We start from the raw sequence: 19656 nt of genomic DNA on the forward strand, positions 1-19656 counted from the left end.
AGTGCTATTTCTCTGCACCTGAGGCCTACGCCTTGTCACTTTTGACTCAGGAACGTAGAAATCCATGTCACCTATTTAAGTGAAAATGCTTCTTCTCTTTATTACTAAAAAGTAAGAAAAAGTAGTCAGTGGTGGCTGATATTTAAAATCTAAAATCGCTTGCATGAATCTCTCAAAAGTTATTGATATACAGTAGAAAGAGGGTTAATTTTCCAATTACTAGCTATTTGCCAATTGCTAGCTTTTTTATTTCGATGAGTCACTTGAGCTTCCAGTGTTTCAGCTTCCTAATTGCTGAAATGAGATAATCGTTTACAGCCTACAGGTATTTGAGATATGTTTTGCAAACTGATGGCAATTGTGATATATGATTCTCACGTTTGTTGGTCTGCATGCTAAGTCACCTCAGTCATGTCTGACTCTTTGCTACCCTATGGACTGCAGCCCACTAGGCTGCTAAGTCCCTGGGGATTCTCCAGGCGAGAATACTGGAGTGGGTTGCCATTTCCCCCTCCAGGGGATCTTCCTGACCCAGGGACTGAACCCGAGTCTCTTATGTCTCATCTCCTGCATTGACAGGCAGGTTCTTTACCACTAGCATCACCTGGGACGCCCCGTTTGTTGGTGCACAGATGTAATTTTGCATCCTTAAACTCATCAGTGCGTGTATGTTATTCTATACTGTTGCTCACTTAAAGTTATTTTATGACTATATTTAAATGCATTAACATAGACTTTATGATTATTTTTTGAGGTGACAAAAATATTACCTCTGATGTTATATCTTTATATTTAGGGTCTTTAAATCTCTCACTGAACATGTGGAAAACTAGGTGAACTTATATAAACTCTGTTCTAACAGGGATACATCACCTGTTACCCTGCTGCACCCAGCACCACCATCGCCACCATCACCACTATACTGATAATTAAAATAAGCAGTTAAAGTTATTTAATGTCTCCTTTGTGCCAGGCACTATGCTAGTAACTTTAAACAGATCAATCATTTCAAACCTGACACTGCACTTTATAGATAAGGAAACTGAAGCAGAGAATGGTAAAGAGATAGAGCCAGATTTCTATGTCTGTGTCTCTATTTCTGCCTTGCAAGTAAGACCATCTACATCATTTTTGTAGATGCTACATATATGCATTAATGTGCGATATTTGTTTTACTCAATACCAAGGGGGAAGTGGGGATAGGAGCAATTGGGAGACTGGGACTGATTTATATACACACTATTGATTCTATGTATAAAATAGGTAACTAATGAAAACCTGCTCTATAGCGCAGGGAACTCTACTTAATGCTTTGTGGTGACCCAAATAGGAAAGGAGTCCAGAAGAGAAGGAGAATATGTATACGTATGACTGATTCATTTTGCTGTACAGTAGAACCTAACACACACTGTAAAGCAACTATACTTCAATAAAGATAAATTAATTTAAAAAAAAAGATATACCCAGAGCCTTCCGATACTAGCTAGCAGAACTGAGATTTAAAACCACAAAGTTTGCACCAGCCAGCACAGTAGCCACCTGCCACATGAGGTTATTTAAATAACAGTTAAAATTACTTAAAGTTCCACAGTCACACCAACCACACTCAGATGCTCAGTAGCCACTTGAAGTCCTTGGTTTCTATATTAGAGAGCACAGATGTGGAACATTTTCATTTTACAGTGCTGAATCCTTCTGATTCTAAAGTCCATGCACGCCCTTTCTTTAAATCATATTTCTGTTTCTTACACATCCTGTTTTACTACCTGATAATTCATTCTAATAACCCAAATGTGAGCTATTAGACTCTTTATTTGAAGTTTTTCTCATAGTCCTAAATTTAGGGTTGATTTGTAAATGTGTTATGCACTTTAGTTTGTGTAACTTTAGATGTTTTATCAGGATTTTATTCTAATCTGTGACACCAACATATTCCGTTGTCTTACCTAAAAATGTAAAATTGCTTTATGAACCTTTTTGCCTCTGATTTGCATATTACTATTTTATAGAAAAGGGTAAGTAGTGATTTCACAGTTCATATAAATGTCTAGCTTTTTGCAATTAGCAAAGCACATGGAATATTTATTATTCCGCTTAAATCTTCATAGCAGTCCCTGGAGCTGGTTAGAACAAGTATTATAATCCTCATGTTACAGATAAAAACCAGAGACTTAGATAATATAAAGAACTTGCCTGAAGACACATGACAGATGGTAGAGGCTGATAATCAAGCCTGCTCCTCTTTTCTTGCTTATTTTTGTAAACCACCCAAGGTAAACCAGGAAGAAATCAGTAACTGGGGGATGCTAAATATGAGGCAAATATCAAAGAACTGTGAAGACACAGAAAGTTGGATAAATCCCCAGATACTGAATTATTGCTAAATATGACAAGACTATGAAAGTAAACCACTGCACTACTGGGCTTAATTATAGTCAGTTATAAAGAACCACTCTGTTACTAATTTAATTAATATATAGAAATAAATATTCATTATATTCATTCATTCTTAGAATCGGGGGAACACAAGTGGTAGAGTCTTATAAAAACCTCAGTGCAATAAAACATTATCATTATTTTTTCATACATACCAGGAGGGGCATTTAATTTGATTTTAGCCAAACTTAACAGATAATGTAGAAAAGATTAAACAACTCTAAGCAAAGGAATTATTGGCTTATAGTTTTCACCCATGGAGTATCTGAAACATTCCTGCCAAGTTTCAACCTCCAGCCTTCTAATACACCCCTACGGTATTAACAAATTTCACACTAGCAACCAAAGATGGAAGAAAATTGGAAGGGCGAAGTGAAAATGCACAGTTGCTAATTTCACTCTCTTGCTTTCTTGTTTTTCTTAGATTGAATGCCCAACACTAATAATTATTGCATGATAAATGAGGAACAAATTGAAGTGTGCCTCCAGCTTGTACAGAATCTTTGGTGCATAAAACTTTGAATGTGACACATCCAGGCTTGAAAATGTTGCGTCCAAAATTTAGTTACTCTGGCAACCAGTTTTCTTTAAGCAGGCAATTTCTTAGATTTGTCTTTTGAATACTCATGACATAAAATTTTTTAACTAATATTCAGAATTTTTAAGTTTAATAATGAAAACTGAACTTTTTTTTGTTTGTTTAATCATATACAAAACTATCTATGAAATTTCACCTAAATTGCTGAGGTCAAGGGATAGAAGATCTCTCTAATGCAGGATTTATTCTTGTTCCACTACAGTTGTTGTGGATTTTTCCCTAAAATTATGATTTTATTGTCTCAGATAAAGTTTTTAGATTTTTTTCATATAATAGAACAGAGAAGGCAATGGCACCCCACTCCAGTACTCTTGCGTGGAGAATCCTATGGACGGAGGAGCCTGGTAGGCTGCAGTCCATGGGGTCGCAAAGAGTCAGACACGACTGAGCGACTTCACTTTCACTTTTCACTTTTATGCATTGGAGAAGGAAATGGCAACCCACTCCAGTGTTCTTGCCTGGAGAAACCCAGGGACGGCGGAGCCTGGTGGGCTGCCGTCTGTGGGGTCGCACAGAGTCGGACACGACTAAAGCGACTTAGCAGCAGCAGCGGCATATAATACAAATAATTTTATTCTATTTTATAAAAATTGCCTTCCATTGTTTCCTTTCATAGGACGTTAAAACTGTTAAGATAATACAATTAGTGAAAGCATCTTGCCATTCCTATAATTCTGATATGGAAGTGTATTATTTCCTGAGTTAGGTATCAGCTTGAGTTATATTTTTGGATTTGTCATTATTTAGTCACTAAGTCTTGTCCGAGTCTTGAGACCCCAAGGACTGTAGCCTACCAGGTTCCTCTGTCCATGAGACTTCCTAGGCAAGGATACTGGAATGCATTGTCATTTCCTTCTCCAGGGGATCTTCCTGACCCAGGGATCAAACTTGGGTCTCCCTCATTGTAGGCAGATTCTTTATCACCTGAGCTACCACCTACCAACAGTATTTTTGGACAGTTTTCCAGTTTCCCTGAATCTATTAGGACTGAGATATATTTAAGCATGTATGCTTTTAATAGAAAAAATTCCAATATCAAAGAGCTCAATCATATTTATTTGTCAGTTATCAAAGTCCAAAGCATGTTTTCGGATACAAAATTAGCAAACATGCTGGTGTGATACCATCATTCTGTCTATTGGACACAGAACAATTATCAAGTTGGCTTTGGTTCATTTATGAAAATCTGTCTCATACATTTCCTTGGGGTATATAGTTTTTTTGTTGTCATTTTGTGTTGTACATATTTTAAAATTTAAAAAGCACAGTACTCCACTTCTCACCACCATACATCTTCACAATCCACAACCCTCATGTAGTCTCTGAACTCTTAAATTAAATAGGTCCCTGGACAATGCAGCAAGCCTAGTCAGTGGTTGGTCACTTGAAAGGAGTGCATTGTATCTCATTTTCATATTCTCAATCAGTACATCATAGAAATGCATTCTGAATAATGCATGTCTCCTACTTTAATTACTTGTTTAATTAGTGTGTTTCAAAGCCTAGAGCAACTGCTGTTGCTCAGATGATTAGAAAATTGCTTCCAGTTGCAGAAATCTATTTCCTGTTGTTTTTGCTGGCAGTGATTGCAGACCGACCTCCCCCAGTCATTCGACAAGGTCCTGTGAATCAAACTGTAGCAGTGGATGGTACTTTAGTGCTCAGCTGTGTGGCCACAGGCAGTCCAGTGCCCACAATTCTGTGGAGAAAGGATGGAGTCCTTGTTTCAACCCAAGATTCTCGAATCAAACAGCTGGAGACCGGAGTACTACAGATCCGATATGCTAAGGTAACTTGTGGCACCCTGGGTTTCCCATTTTGTTCCACTTTGTTTTTGCCTCCAGCAAACCAGTGTTGAAGCCTCAAATTTTAGAAATAATGAAATGCTAATAGCAGTATTAATATATTTTTAATTTGATGCTTTATTCTTTCGGACACTTCTCTGTGTATATTTCTGGTGATAATGACTCGTAATTTAACCCAAGTAGTTTAAGATTTTACATGGAGGAGAAAAGGATAAGAATTTGTGGGAGAAAAAAATACCTTCCAAGCAGTGATAGAATACATTCCTTCCGTCTTTCAAAGTTATTTTCCAGTACTATATTATATGTTGTAAGCTTCAAGAGTTCTATTGTGACTATTTGGTTCAGCATTTCGCAATTACAGAATATTCTACATGCAAACAAAAATGATAAAGCAGTGTGTAGATTCAATGTACATTTCAAATCAGAATGTGAAATGATGAAATCTCACAGGTTTGTGGGAACAATTTAGGGATTTACCTTCCCAGGACATCACATCCCATACCTGTTCTTTTCAGGACTATATTGTTTTGTTTTGATTTTTCTTTTTCATTTTAGGTCAAGATGAGACAAGCTCATGGGGCATATGAAAGAATAGCTTTGACAGCAATAAACATAAATTTCAATTGCTTTATTGCCTATTGTGAGCAGCAGCTTTGGAGTTTTGGATCAACATAGTTCATTTCATGTGCCATGAAAGTTAATATGTTGTACTTTTTTGCGACTGATTGTGATTTTGTTATTACAATTGCCAGAACAAGATGATAGTGTTCTTGCTTTATCCAGTATTATTTGATGATAGAGCTATTGCCTTAAGCAGAGGTACATGGGCTCATTATGCTACTGAGGATTTTACCATTGAACATGTGACCTGTGTTTGTTTTCTGGCAGCCAGTCTTTTGAAAGGGGAGAGAGCATCATTCTAGCTGGGGTCTAACTTTATACTTGCTAAACTGCCTGAACGGGTTAAAAAATAAAGAGGAAAAAGAGGGAATGCTTTAAGAAGAAATCATTTTGTGTCTATCCATTTTCTTTAAATATCTGTTTATCTCCTTTATCCATGTGGATGTAACTCAAGTAAAATATGAAACAGCAAGAAGAGTCATTGGCTATACTTTATTAGCCTTACTATGTGACTTAGTAAATATGAAATATAAATCAGTATTAAAGATTAACCCTTTGAATTTAAGGTTATATACCTCCTGTACTGTCCCTAACAGAGAAATTGATGCTGTTAATGCACTTAAATACTATATCTTTATCACACAATTAGAATAACAATTTGTCTTTGTCTTCATGCAGTATTTTAATTCACATTCAATAAAAACATGTTAAATTAAGAGGAAGCTGCTGGTTAGTGCATTTTAAGGCAGCTATCCATATTCATGGGCCATATACAAAACTATAACTGTTTTTCCAGCCCAGTGAGCTCTTGATTGCTCCAGATATTTATTTTCCGTCTGTCTTCTCAGCTGGGTGATACTGGTCGATACACGTGCATTGCATCAACCCCCAGTGGTGAAGCAACGTGGAGTGCTTACATTGAAGTCCAAGGTAAATTTGATAGTATTTTACCTTAAAGTGAAGCTTGAAATGTAGTTGTTTACTTCCTGGTAAAAAGATGGAGGATGTCTTGAAGTCTAAGTAGGGGATGGATATTTTATCTACATTTATGTTCTTCTCTGTGTAAGCATCTTTCATTTCTTTTTTCTTTGTTAGAGTTCGGAGTTCCAGTTCAGCCTCCAAGACCCACTGACCCAAATTTAATCCCTAGTGCCCCCTCAAAACCTGAAGTTACAGATGTCAGCCGAAATACAGTAACGTTGTCATGGCAACCAAATTTGAATTCAGGTGCAACTCCAACGTCTTATATTATAGAAGCCTTCAGGTAGAGCAAAGATGGTGTTTCCTAGTTCTCTTTTTTGATTTACCATTAAATATGCATATTCTAACTTGTATATCTATCCATAGCCATGCATCTGGTAGCAGCTGGCAGACCGTAGCAGAGAATGTGAAAACAGAAACATTCGCCATTAAAGGACTCAAACCTAATGCAATTTACCTTTTCCTTGTGAGGGCAGCTAATGCATATGGAATTAGTGATCCCAGCCAGATATCAGACCCAGTGAAGACACAAGGTAAGTATTGATTTACTCAGCCTTGGGACACCTAACTTATCTTTAGATGTTACAGTTATACAAATAAAACCATTTGTACTACATGCTAAGATTATATATTTAAAATATATCTGTTTAAGTTGCTCAATTAATTTTTAAATCATGGTGTTTGTAAACTTTCTTTTCTTGACTACTCCTTGACTTGACAAATAACAAAGAAATGTTTCTCATTTTATAAAGTCACAAATCCAGTGAGCAAAAATATTATGGGAATATTTTTAGAATATATTCAGTTTCTTGATTTTTAAATACATGTGAATGTAAAATCTTAATCACAACTCTTTTTGTGATTTAATCTTAATCACAAATCACAAAATATTTAATTGTGTTTAAAATTAAGTAAACTTTGTTTATGAGATTAATATTCATGACCTTTGGAATGAGTCTTGAACATTACAAACATAATCAAGTAACACTCTCTAGAAATCACACAAATGTAAGAGATAGTTTGTTCTTAACCCCTCTGTCCAATCTCCTACAAAGCATGGAAAAGAATAATCTAGGTCTGTATATTCTTTGTTCCATCTTTCATTGTCAGTTATGTGAAACATAACATATTAAACTTTCCAATGGAAATCATGTATGTGTTCATCAAAGCTGGGTTAAAGAAACAGATACAAGGAAAAGTGAACATGTTGAAGCTGCTTCTAAACACATTTGAAATTGGAAATTTTTTCACTTAAACCGCATTCTGGATATACTGCTTTTTATTGTCTTTCATGAATAGGAATTATTTTTAGCCTTCAACAGGTTATTATCTCCTATTCAGCTTCTTGTTCCTCCTGTTATTTTAATGTTTAAGCAGTGGTAAAACTTATATATAGAAAAAAAGGTGAATTTGAATCAACCTGTACCTTTTATTTCAATGTATTGTCATCACAGTTAAATGTACTTTATTCATATAAGATTAGTAAAGAAAAGTTAGCTTTAGATGGTAGGAATTAGAAATATAAGATTCTTTTGTCAACATACAGAGGAATCATAATGTCTCTATCTTTGTGTATTTCCAAAGCAAAAATTGAAACTTAGTTACAGTGATAGAAACAAATTGTACACAGAAATACTGAAAGATTTAAATTACTTTTTCCAGGTTTGAGAGAGAGTCTAGCTTCCATGTGGGGCATTTTGTCTTCTCTAGAGAGTGTATAAACCTTTTGAGAAGGACGTTTTGTTTCAGAATTCCCAGAAAAAGCAAACCGAACTATGGAACATGCCCATGTCTGTTTCTTGCTGTGTGAAATCAACACACCCAAATGCATATATTTGCTATTATGAGTCACTTCACCAGTAGCTTTAATAGTCTCGGAGCCTGCCTTAAGGCAGTTTGAGGTTTTCAATGTTATATACGCATTTGTAAAGAATGCAGAAACTGGGACAGCTGGAAACTGAACTGAAACTTTGGTCCCTAGTGTAGTGGTCTCTACCCAGTAGACCTTAGTGAAAGTTTCTGATTAACTGTGATTCTGTCATATACACATATGAGTGATTTTGTAAAATACATCCTCAACTGTAAATGAGGAGTAGTTAATGATTTATCTGTTAACTTGTTTTTAAAAATTTTAATCTACTTTCCTTTATACATGATAGCTAGTAGAACAACCTAAATGAAATGAACCCATGTCAGCTGGAAAATTGGAAACAGTGAAACAGACATACAGTTTTGAAATCAAAGAATTTGTTTCTCAGCTCCTCAATCTATTAGCAAGCTAGTGAATCCTGAGCAGTGGTTCCCTTAACTGTATAATGGGACTAAAAATCCCTACTCCCATAGGATTGGACAAGGATTAAACTAGCCAATTATATGAATATGCAAGACTCAGATTTCTATGTTATACCATAAGACTTTGTCATTTGTCATTGGATTTGTATTCCTTTCACTGGACTAAAAATAAGGGAAGTTCATAAAATTTGAGAAACACAGCTGGCATGCTGAATGAGAGAACCAGAATTAAGTAACTCGACAGACTGGAATGATGGGCCAGCGCTAACAAGATTAAAATTAATGGAGCAAATTTTAAAACCTGGTACTTGAACTTAGGTTTTAAAATTTAGCTATAGAAGGATAGGCTGAGGATACTGGGCTTAAAAGGAGTGTGTGCATTGGGTGTGTTGAGGGCAGGGTCGGGGGGAGGCTGACTTCAGTGTTTGAAGTCAATTAGAACACCTCCCAGAGCCAACTGAGTGAGTGGTTGTCGGAAAATCAAATGTAGTCTTAGCAGAATTAAATCAGAGCAAAATCTGAACTGGTCAGATCACGAATAGAGTAATGTGTTCTTTTTTGAGCACTACAATTTCAGGTAGAATTTTAAGATATTTAAGAGGAAGACGAGGATGGTTGGGGAGGCTGCATTGAAAGCTAAAATTCTTATCACTGGAAAAAAAAAAAATCCAGAACTTGGCACAAAAAATATCCCCCAAAATAATAAAGTTAGACTAGACTTGATATTTTTTTTTCTTTAATATTTTAAGAGACTTGTGTGTGAGCAAGATATGCTTCTACTAACTCCAGGCAACTAAATAAGACCAGCGAATGGAAGTTAACACTGAGGCAGATTTCACTGTCTAGTTTTAAATGGCTTTTGAGACACAGTGAAACTGAGCTGAGTCAGACCATAGCAGGAGCCTGGGAAGAACCTGGGAAAATCCAATTGAGAGAAACAGAATGCGTAAGCAGTTGGGGAAGAGCCGAGGTGGAAGGAATTCAGGAAAGACTTGTTGGAAATTGATTCAGAAGAAGCAGGCAAGCTTCTTGTTTTCATAATTTTTCTTTTTAGTATTGATGGACTGGTTGATTGATTTGGCTGCATTAGGTCTTAGGTTCACATGGGATCTTTAGTTGTGGCATTCAAACACTTAGTTGTGTCATATGAGATCTAGGTCCCTGACCAGGGCTCAGACCTGGCCACCACATTGGGAGCACAGATTGTTAACCACTGGACCACCAAGGAAATCCCAGCGTAACTTCTTTAACTGCTTCTGCAGCATGCTTGCAAGAACGTCTTCCCCAAGTGGAGATTCCTATGAATAAACTGGGTCATAAATTAAAGTTGCGCATATATAGGGCATAGTTTCCTGTTCAGGAGTCAGGTAGACTAATGTCACAGTAACCCTATCCCAGGGTAATCAAAATGTGCTCTCTCAAATATAAGATTTGATAATGCGAGGGAGATGATATGAGCAGCTAGCAGGTGGGGTGGGGGGATTGGAGACATTGCTGAAATGAAGGTGGTTGTTGCCACTGTTAATACTATTCTTTATCTACATTCTGTCCACACGACATTCTTGAATCCTGTCTTTTAAAGAATGTGTACACAGACACAGAATGTACAGGATACCTGTACAGGCTAGGTCTCTAGGTAATAAGAGACCCATTATTGTAAATAATGATATGGGACCTGAATAATCCCACCCTCAAAGATCGTGTTTAGGAAATTCCAATACTGGGGAAATGGCAGGGGTAAAATCATATCTAAGATTTCCTCCAAGTTTGATTCTGAATGTTGGAAAGACCTTTTACATCATAATACACTTCTTTCAGGAGGAGAAGGAAAATAAGAACAACAAAGAGACCAATTAATAAATGCCTCAATATTGCACTGTTAAACATTACTTTCTATTTTTCTTTCTTGTGAGGAATTTTCTGAAATAATGTTCTATTTCCAGGATGGTTACAGTAGGCAAGAGAATCTAGAAACTTTCATGAGAGGATTAACTAGCAAGGTTACCTCAACCAGAGAAATTAGAGATTGTCATGCAAATTATAGTAGTTACCTTTAAAAATGATTACTGACATGTTTGAAGATACTTCCTAGAAGGCAGACAATTTCTCTGAGGATGGAATCTTACATATGAGAGAGCATTTTTAGAAGCTAATATGTATAATATGTGTATGTGTTCCATACAATAATTCACTTCAGCTCAACTCATGTTAATTAAACACATTCTATATGTATGTCATTGTGCTAGGTATTCTGGGTTCATAAAAATGGACCCAATCCCTCCCTTCAACAAAAGGACTCTATATGCCTTAAGAAATTCAGTTCTCACAAAAACACTCCAAAATGACTTCCACTGATACTGCCATTTGACAGATGAGGTAACTGAAAAATAGTGAGGTTACAAAATCTTCCCAGTGTTACATAGCTGTCAAGCGGCTGAGTTGGGGAGTTGCCAATTCTGTCCGTGAATGCCACTGTTACCCTAGAGATAGATGGTAATTAAGTTCTACGAGCAATGGAGACTAGTAGGGAAATATACCTGAGTAGGGGAATATACCTGAGATGGAAAACTTACAATCAAGTATTTTCTATCTATAGTCTGTGGCCTGAAGACCAAGGTAAGCCAAAGCTATTCCTAATGTATGATAAAGTATGAGAAGCCAAAACTCAGTTTTTCTCATTTTGCTTATTTATAAGTTTATGTCAGTGGCTCAGTGTGTGTGTGTATATATATATGTGTGTATGTGTATAAAATCAAGATTTTACATCAAAGATTCTTGAATAGGACTCTTGATCTGTCGTCTCTTTCATTTGCCTGCCTTCCCTGAACTCCATCAAAGATACTTACCAACCTCATTTGTAAAAATTTTTTTTGAAGTATAGTTGATTTACAGTGTTGTGTTAGTTTCAAGTGTATAGCAAGTGAGTCAGTTATACAAATGCATATATCCACTCTTTTTAAAATTATTTTCCCAGATAACTGATCTCACTTTTAGTATCCATGTTTTTGTTTTCTATCTGAACTCAGTTCTTTAATTAATCATAAAACTAAAATTCTTGTTTCTGTTGCTTATGAGATGGAAAATAGTCTAGAATATTTGTACCAAAATACAGTATTTGAGAAGGATGATTCTGGATATAAAAGTATTGATTTTCTTCTCTTGTTCATACTAATGTAAACAAAGCAAAGCATCTGTATTTAGAAAATCTCTGTAGAAACAGGCAACTTTTATCAAGTACAGACTTTTTAGTAAGTTTAGCAAAAATACTTCTTTGTTGGGAAAAAAAATCCAACATACATGAACACTAGTAGCGGTTTTAATTATTACTATATTCTTGGTCTCCTTTCTAAAAATGTTGCTATTTTTGAGATTTAAAGCTCTTTATTGAACCTTTTTGACAGGGCTACAATAATTAAAGTAAAGCAACCATCAATTAAATAGATGTTAAGTACTCTTTTCTCATCAGATTTATTCCATCCTATCCTGTTGATGGTTTCCATACCCCATTTTATAACCACTAACTTATATCTTGTTTGGAAAGATATCCAGGTTTATCATATAAGATGAGGAGTGTCTTATTTCTTTTTGTGCTTGCTTTTCACTTAGGTGTTTCCATTCTCTTCGTTACTCATCTACTGCATTACAAAACCTGGATATCTCCTTTCTTGCATAGTTAGGATCGCTACAGAAGGTTCTGTAGCAAACTCAGAGGGGATTGCACTAAGCCGTTCATCCTAGGCAAGAAAGCGATCATTACATGATTAGGAGGAGCTGTCAAACACTGCTGTTTGCCATTGTTATTTTTGCCACCTGCTCTGTTTTGCTTTCTATATGCCCTCTGCTTGTTATCTCTCTCTGTATGCCGTGTCCTCCTGATTCTAGTAAAAAGGTTAAGTTGTTCCTATTTTCTTCTGTAGCACAGATTGGAATTATTCTTCACAGTTGGAATGATTCTTCTTTTCTGAGATTTTTCTATGAATGAAAGGATTGTTTCCCCATGCTTTTATTCAAGTCAGAAACATTGCCTAGGCTTTGACACAGTCTTCTGGGATTGTTGCAGATGTTCCCCCGACCAGTCAGGGGGTGGATCACAAGCAGGTCCAGCGAGAACTGGGAAATGTTGTTCTGCATCTCCACAACCCCACCATCCTTTCCTCCTCTTCAATCGAAGTGCACTGGACAGTGAGTCGTTGTTGCTGTTGTAATATTTGTTCTCAGTTTTAATAAGCAGATGACTTTTTGGAGATCATTATACGAAAAATATACATATATATATATAACAGATAGTTAAATTATATACATCTGTTCCTTACTTCCCCACCAATGGTAATTTTATAATGTAAACATTGTTTGTTGTGATAGCTATGAAATAGTTTTAAACAGAGAAAAATGTTATCTTGCATGTATTTTATATTGTGCTGCAGTAGTGAACTGGGTTGGCAAGATCCCCTGGAGGAGGGCATGGCAGCCCACTCCTGTATTCTTGCCTGGAGAATCCCATGGACAGAGGAGCCTAGCGGGCTGTGATCTATGGGATAGCGAAGAGTCAGACAGGATTGAGTGCCTAAAAACACAGTGAACTTTACCAGTCTCAAAGGAAACAAGCTATATATTCCTAACACTCTTCAAAAGAGTGTATCTAACTTATGGAATTATTAACATATGAAAAGTTTTCATTGAGAACTATTTCTAAATCGCATTAAGTAGTCTTTTAAAATTAGAAAATGGAAAACACTTGTGTCCTCATCCCCTTGACACTGACTTATCTCTCGATGTCTACCAGAGCACTGCCATAGCGCACCATATTTCTGCATGAAGCATAGAAATTAATAGCTCATATTATGCATTAGGCTGGAGAAGTGGACAGATTACAAAAGATAGTGATTTGTTTTTCATATTCTACTTCATATAGACTAGAAAACTGTGAGAAGAAGCCAGATAGAACTTTTTTGCCTTTTGTCACATTAATTTTCATGATTTTCTAAAAAGTCAATGGAAGGCATGAGTGATTGCATTTTTTCTGTCATTGTAATAGGTGGACCAACAGTCTCAGTATATTCAAGGATACAAAGTTCTTTACCGCCCGTCTGGAGCCAACCATGGTGAATCCGAGTGGTTAGTTTTTGAAGTGAGGACCCCAACCAAAAATAGTGTGGTTATCCCTGATCTCAAAAAAGGAGTCAACTATGAAATTAAGGCTCGTCCTTTTTTTAATGAATTTCAAGGAGCAGATAGTGAAATTAAATTTGCCAAAACCCTAGAAGAAGGCAAGTATAATGAAATGTGTGATGACTATGCATTGTAAAACTTTCATTACTTTTATTAACTTAATTGAAAATTTTTAATGGTAATAGTGACATTATTAATTGTCTTGGTAGTGAGCATTATATTTTGTTAATAGAAGTTATTTAATTAGAACTACTAAAAACCAAAGTCTGTAATACTTGACTTGCTTTAAAAGTGGCCTATATAAAAATGTGCAAATGTGTACATTGTATTACTTAATGACATATCTTGGATATATCTAATTATTCAGAACTAAAATTCACATTTAAAGATGTAATTATCCTCAATTTGCTTGCCTTTCCATTAATTTTTTCATTCATTTATCAAATGTTACTTTGAGTGATGATTTGTAAATAAAGTGAGTAATGTCTTGGTTTGCCCAGGACCTACTGGGATTAACATTTTATGGCTCATGTCCCTAGAAACCCCTCAGCTCTACACAAACCAGTATGTTTAGCCACTGTATAACTGGAAATTAAAATTAGTATTTACATAAAGTTTACAAGTTACATATCACAAGTATAATCTTTAAAAATAACAAGAATTGTTCCTTAATTGTTCCTTTGATTACAATAAATTATAATACAGTTATTGTCATGGATGGTTAGTGTTTATACTTCTGAACATTTTAGGGAGAACATGGGACTATGGTAGGAGAGAGAGGAATTCTCCTGGAATGTTTTGTGGAGATTATATATATCACTTTGGTTGTAGAAAATTCACAGTAACAATAGGTTAGCTGTGTTGAGGAAAAATTTAAATAGTTTGGGACTAATCAGACTTGGATGAGATATATCTTTAAAAACTATATATATATACACATATATATATATAGTCATAAACTTTCTATGTTTTGTTTAATGGTTTAAATGCCTGCTTTCAATGTTTTCTAGTATGCTTATTTATAAACCTGCTCTTTAAAACAATTTAATAGCACCCAGTGCCCCACCTCAAAGTGTAACTGTATCAAAGAATGATGGAAATGGAACTGCAATTCTGGTTAGCTGGCAACCACCTCCTGAAGATAATCAAAATGGAATGGTCCAAGAGTATAAGGTAAGTACATGTATAGTAAAAAAGCAAACTTGGTTATATTGGTCATGGATATTTGGCGCCATCTGCTGGTAGGCACAGCAACATAAATTATTTTTTAAATACTTTGTTTAGTCAATAATTGTGAAATACTTTTTTCTTAAGCAGTTTGAAACAAAAAATAATTTAAAAGAGAGTATTTACCTGTTCATAGTATATATAGGTGCTCACACAAACAACACATGTAAAGGCTAATCAAAATTTCTGGCCCCCCCCCCCCCCCCCATCCAGCTTAAATGCATTTGCAGAATTAGTTTGCCCCACGGAATTGTATCAGATATGGTTTCTTTGTTTCTTTCAACACATTTGGAATTTTGTAACATTGGAGTTAAGTTGGAAAAATTATTTTTAGTGTGCCTAAAAATTTTTTAATAAATTTATTTTCATCTTTCAGCATCTCTAAACAAAATTTTATGTCTCAGAGGAAATTCAATTTTAAATTTCCATATATGTTTGAATGAAATTTTTAAAACATATGATATATTGAAAGTAATTTAATTCAATGATTCTAAATATTTACTTTTACCTGTGAAGTTAATCATGTCTAATCATTGAATTTAGAAAGGCTTACCTAGATTAATTTCAAGCAAATATATTCAAGCATGCCAGAGTAGAATAAAATTAAGTTAGGGACATGAGATTTATCCTATTAATGAATAAGCATTATAGCACAGTCTTAATGAGCTATGTTAAATGATTAAATGATAGATTGAATTAGGGAAGTCACACAAGAGATTAAATTTCACTTGTATGTTTTCAATATGTATGTAAACATATTACATACTAGAAAACCTTTTAACTACAAAATGTATATTTCTATAGACAGTGCCTTATATGTCCATGGTACCTCAGTATTTTTCTAGTTACCAGTTGAATTATATTTACTGAATTGCCTCATAAATGTGAAAACTTACCTGTTTCTATTGATATGAAATTGACGGTAAGAAAGGAAATACATGTTTACGTTCTACAGGTTATTGCTTGCTAACATCAGAATTACTTAGGGAATCATTTTCCAAATATAGGTATATGGCCACCATTCTGAAAGATTCTGATTCAGTATCGATAATAAGGCCCTTGTTTATATACTTTGGTAGATCTTTCCAGGTGATTTTGATATGTACTTTTGGGTAAGGCCCAAATAAAGACCATAAATATACTTCTGAGTACCAAAATAATTTGTACAATGGCCAAATATACTGAGCTTAATTTTAGGTATAACATTTTATTTTAAAATAACTTTTAAAAACAAACTAAAAACCTCTTTATGAATTTATGTATAAATTTAAAGGGGTGACATTTTTTTTAAAGTATTTAAAATACTGTACTGTGTGTATTTTAGGGTATTTGAAATTAGATCTCCTACTCTAATTGAGTGATTAATAGGTAAGAGTCTCTACACTTTGAAGAACTTTCTCATGAGTTTTAAGATTATTTCAATACTGGGATGCTATGGTTCAGACTGGAAAAATAAATTGTTATAGAGATTTTTAAGCATATAGAATAAGGCGATGTCTAAGCTCTCAAGCAAAATTGTGTTAATGTAGGCATTTTCCCCTAAGAGTCAAAACTCATTTCTCTCCTAAAGAAATGAGAAAGGGTGGATTTCATTTAACTTCATGGTCAATTTAAAATAATAAAATGCCTTTCACAACCTGATTGACTGGTACAAAATCAGTTTGTGGCTTTGGTTCAGCTGTGTAATGTAATTGGGGGAAAAAAATCACAAAGGACTCTTTATTTCCAAATGATCAGACCCTGGTATAGAGTCTGACCATTTGTTGGTATTATGCATTGAAACTATATTAAAATAATATTAACTTTCAAAGCAAAAAAGATTTTTGCCCATGTGAAAGAGGACACTGACATTCTTAGATTCATTTTAAATCCCATTTCCTATTACAGTTTAAACAATAGGCTACTTGAAAATAATCCTGCATCTTGCTTGAGGACATCATAAAGAATACAGAGCATGTTTTACTATTGCATGGATCATTTTCTTATAGAAATTGAGTCCAGATACTGTCATGCATCATATCCAAGATCAACAACATTGCAAAAGATTACTCTAATAATTCAATAATCCTTTAGAGAAATTTAAGGATTATAGCATAGTTCGGAAATCTTAATTTCCTAAAAATAATTTCTTACCACAAATATCATCAAAGTTAATGAAAAATACAATAATTTTCTTATTAGAATATTTTTCTTTCAAATCAAATATGTATTGTTATTAGGATCTTGTATTTTTATCAAAAACTGATTAATATTGGCATAAATACAAGATCAGAGTGCTATTTTTCTTTCATTGATAATAGTTCAACATCCTATAGATGGAATAAATCTTAGGATGATCCTTACTCTTTATGTTCAGTTTTATTTATTTTTTAGGTCTTGGTGGTCTGAAACACATATTTCAGGAAAAGACTTCTGTAATAGGTCCTGGCTCCATCTCTTTATTTACTATGAACTTTTTATTTTGTATTGGGGTATAGCCAGTTAACAATGTTGTGATAGTTTCAGGGGAACAGCCAAGGGACTCAGTCATACATACACATGTATCCGTTCTCCTCCAAACCCGCCTGCCTTCCAAGCTGCCACATAACATTGAGCAGAGTTCCATGTGCTAAACATGTCCTTGTTTTATTTTTAAAAACCATGTTTATGCCAAGATAGTTTAGATTATTCAGAAACTCTCTCTTTAAATCAACTGCTTCTTGGTTTTGACATAAAAAGCAATGGCGCTGTGACAGCACCAGGTAATTTTATCCCAGAGAAGTGTTGAAATAAAATATTAGACACTCATTTTTGTTTTGTGATATCTGGTATTATGCCTGGTCTATAGTAGAAATGCAGATACTTAATGATGATAGGTTTAAGTTACTGTTCTTTATTTGGATATATACAGGTTTTTGCAAGTTCCTCTTATCTTTTTCTGGAGTATAATACCTAGGTGTTTTTTGTTTTTTTTTAAAGCAAATCCTGTTGATAAGCGTTGATAAGAACCAGGGTCTTTGTAGAATCATTTGTAGATTCACCTGATATAATCGTCTACATTTGTAGAATCACTTCATATAATCCTTTACGAGTGTACAAGAAAGTTCAGAGAAGTTTTTAACGTACTACTAACATGAAGTTTGACAAGAAGCATCTTCTCAGAACTAGATCTAGGGGAAAATGACTTTTGAAACTTCCTATATTAAGTTCATAATAGATCTAAACTCTGTCTAGGTCTAAAACCACAATACTATGTTGATCTTTATGTTAACTTACATTAACTCTTGTGCTCTTCTTACAGGTTTGGTGTCTGGGCAATGAAACGCGATACCATATAAACAAGACAGTCGATGGTTCCACCTTTTCTGTGGTTATTCCCTCACTGGTTCCTGGGATCCGATACAGTGTAGAGGTGGCAGCCAGCACGGGGGCCGGGTCAGGGGTGAAGAGCGAGCCACAGTTCATCCAGTTAGGTGAGTGCCAGTGCAGATCTGGTTGGAAAGACATCACTGTACCCATTGTCCTCCGTTTCTTTTTTGTAGTGGAGGCAACCAGTGCAAGTTGCAGACTATGGAATGAGGCAATAGAATTACAAAAATAAGATTGTTAGCTTTGTTTTATCTGTCTGTAATATCACAGCTAAATTTAAACTTATCCGAACAAACATTTTAAATGGTATTTTGAGCAAAAGACTAAATATTCAGTATCATGCTTATTCTGCCCTATTGAATTTTCTTCCATCTGTTTAACAAATATTCTTAATTGAGCACCAGTGATACCCCCTTGGCTTTCCTGGTATCTCCATGGTAAAGAATCTGTCTGCAATGCAGGAGACCCACGTTCGATCCCTGGGTAGGAAAGATCCCCTGGAGAAGGAAATGGCAACCCACTCCAGTATTCTTGCCTGGAGAATCCCTTGCACAGAGGAGCCTGACAGTCCATGGGGTCACAAAAGAGTAGGACAGGATTTAGCAACTAAAAAACAACAAAGGATACCTCGGGGAACAGGAAAGATGTGGTTTGGGTAAAAAAAAAAAATATTTCTATGCAAAACTTAAACTAAGTATTGAAAGTTTAGAGAAATATGCAATTTATATTTACCATTTTTGTCTATTTAAAATTGCATGTGATAACAAAAGATAGACTGAGATGTTGAAGAGCATTGAAATATGGTAAATGCTAGTTACTTAGAAAGTTAAAAATACAATGTGCTTCAAAACTAGTTAGAGGAATAAAACACTGGCGGAACACTTAGTTGCCATACTTCATTATAGCGACATAAGCATAAAATTCAAATTTATCAAATGGTATAGTCAAATCTAAAAGAAACAACAACAACAAAGAAACAGCAACAAAATTGTAAATGGAAGGGAGAGAAAAGGTGTTAAGAGATGTTACGAGATGATATTTAAATTTCATGATACTGAGAAGCATATAGTCGACTTTGTTCCTTCCAGATCAGAAATTAAGCATTAGTAGTATTTGATGTCAGTTGCTAAATTATGAAAAAGAATCAGATACATGAATCTTCGTATATCACAAATAAGT

General features: G+C 35.0%; 1 protein-coding gene across 9 annotated transcripts in view; it reads left to right on the forward strand.

Moving 5' to 3' along the window:
• The window catches only part of ROBO1 (roundabout guidance receptor 1), a 1227175-nt gene that overhangs the window by 1147794 nt on the left and 59725 nt on the right, over positions 1 to 19656 (forward strand). For all 9 annotated transcript variants that reach the window (XM_070455058.1, XM_070455063.1, XM_070455057.1 and 6 more), the window contains 8 exons: positions 4618 to 4823; positions 6309 to 6390; positions 6556 to 6724; positions 6808 to 6974; positions 12794 to 12915; positions 13769 to 14000; positions 14954 to 15075; positions 18410 to 18581. In XM_070455058.1, the coding sequence (XP_070311159.1) occupies positions 4618 to 4823; positions 6309 to 6390; positions 6556 to 6724; positions 6808 to 6974; positions 12794 to 12915; positions 13769 to 14000; positions 14954 to 15075; positions 18410 to 18581 (1272 nt within the window). The remainder of the gene's footprint in view (positions 1 to 4617; positions 4824 to 6308; positions 6391 to 6555; positions 6725 to 6807; positions 6975 to 12793; positions 12916 to 13768; positions 14001 to 14953; positions 15076 to 18409; positions 18582 to 19656) is intronic.

Source organism: Odocoileus virginianus, chromosome 25, assembly GCF_023699985.2.
Source record: "Odocoileus virginianus isolate 20LAN1187 ecotype Illinois chromosome 25, Ovbor_1.2, whole genome shotgun sequence".
In the NCBI taxonomy this organism is placed as follows: domain Eukaryota; kingdom Metazoa; phylum Chordata; class Mammalia; order Artiodactyla; family Cervidae; genus Odocoileus; species Odocoileus virginianus.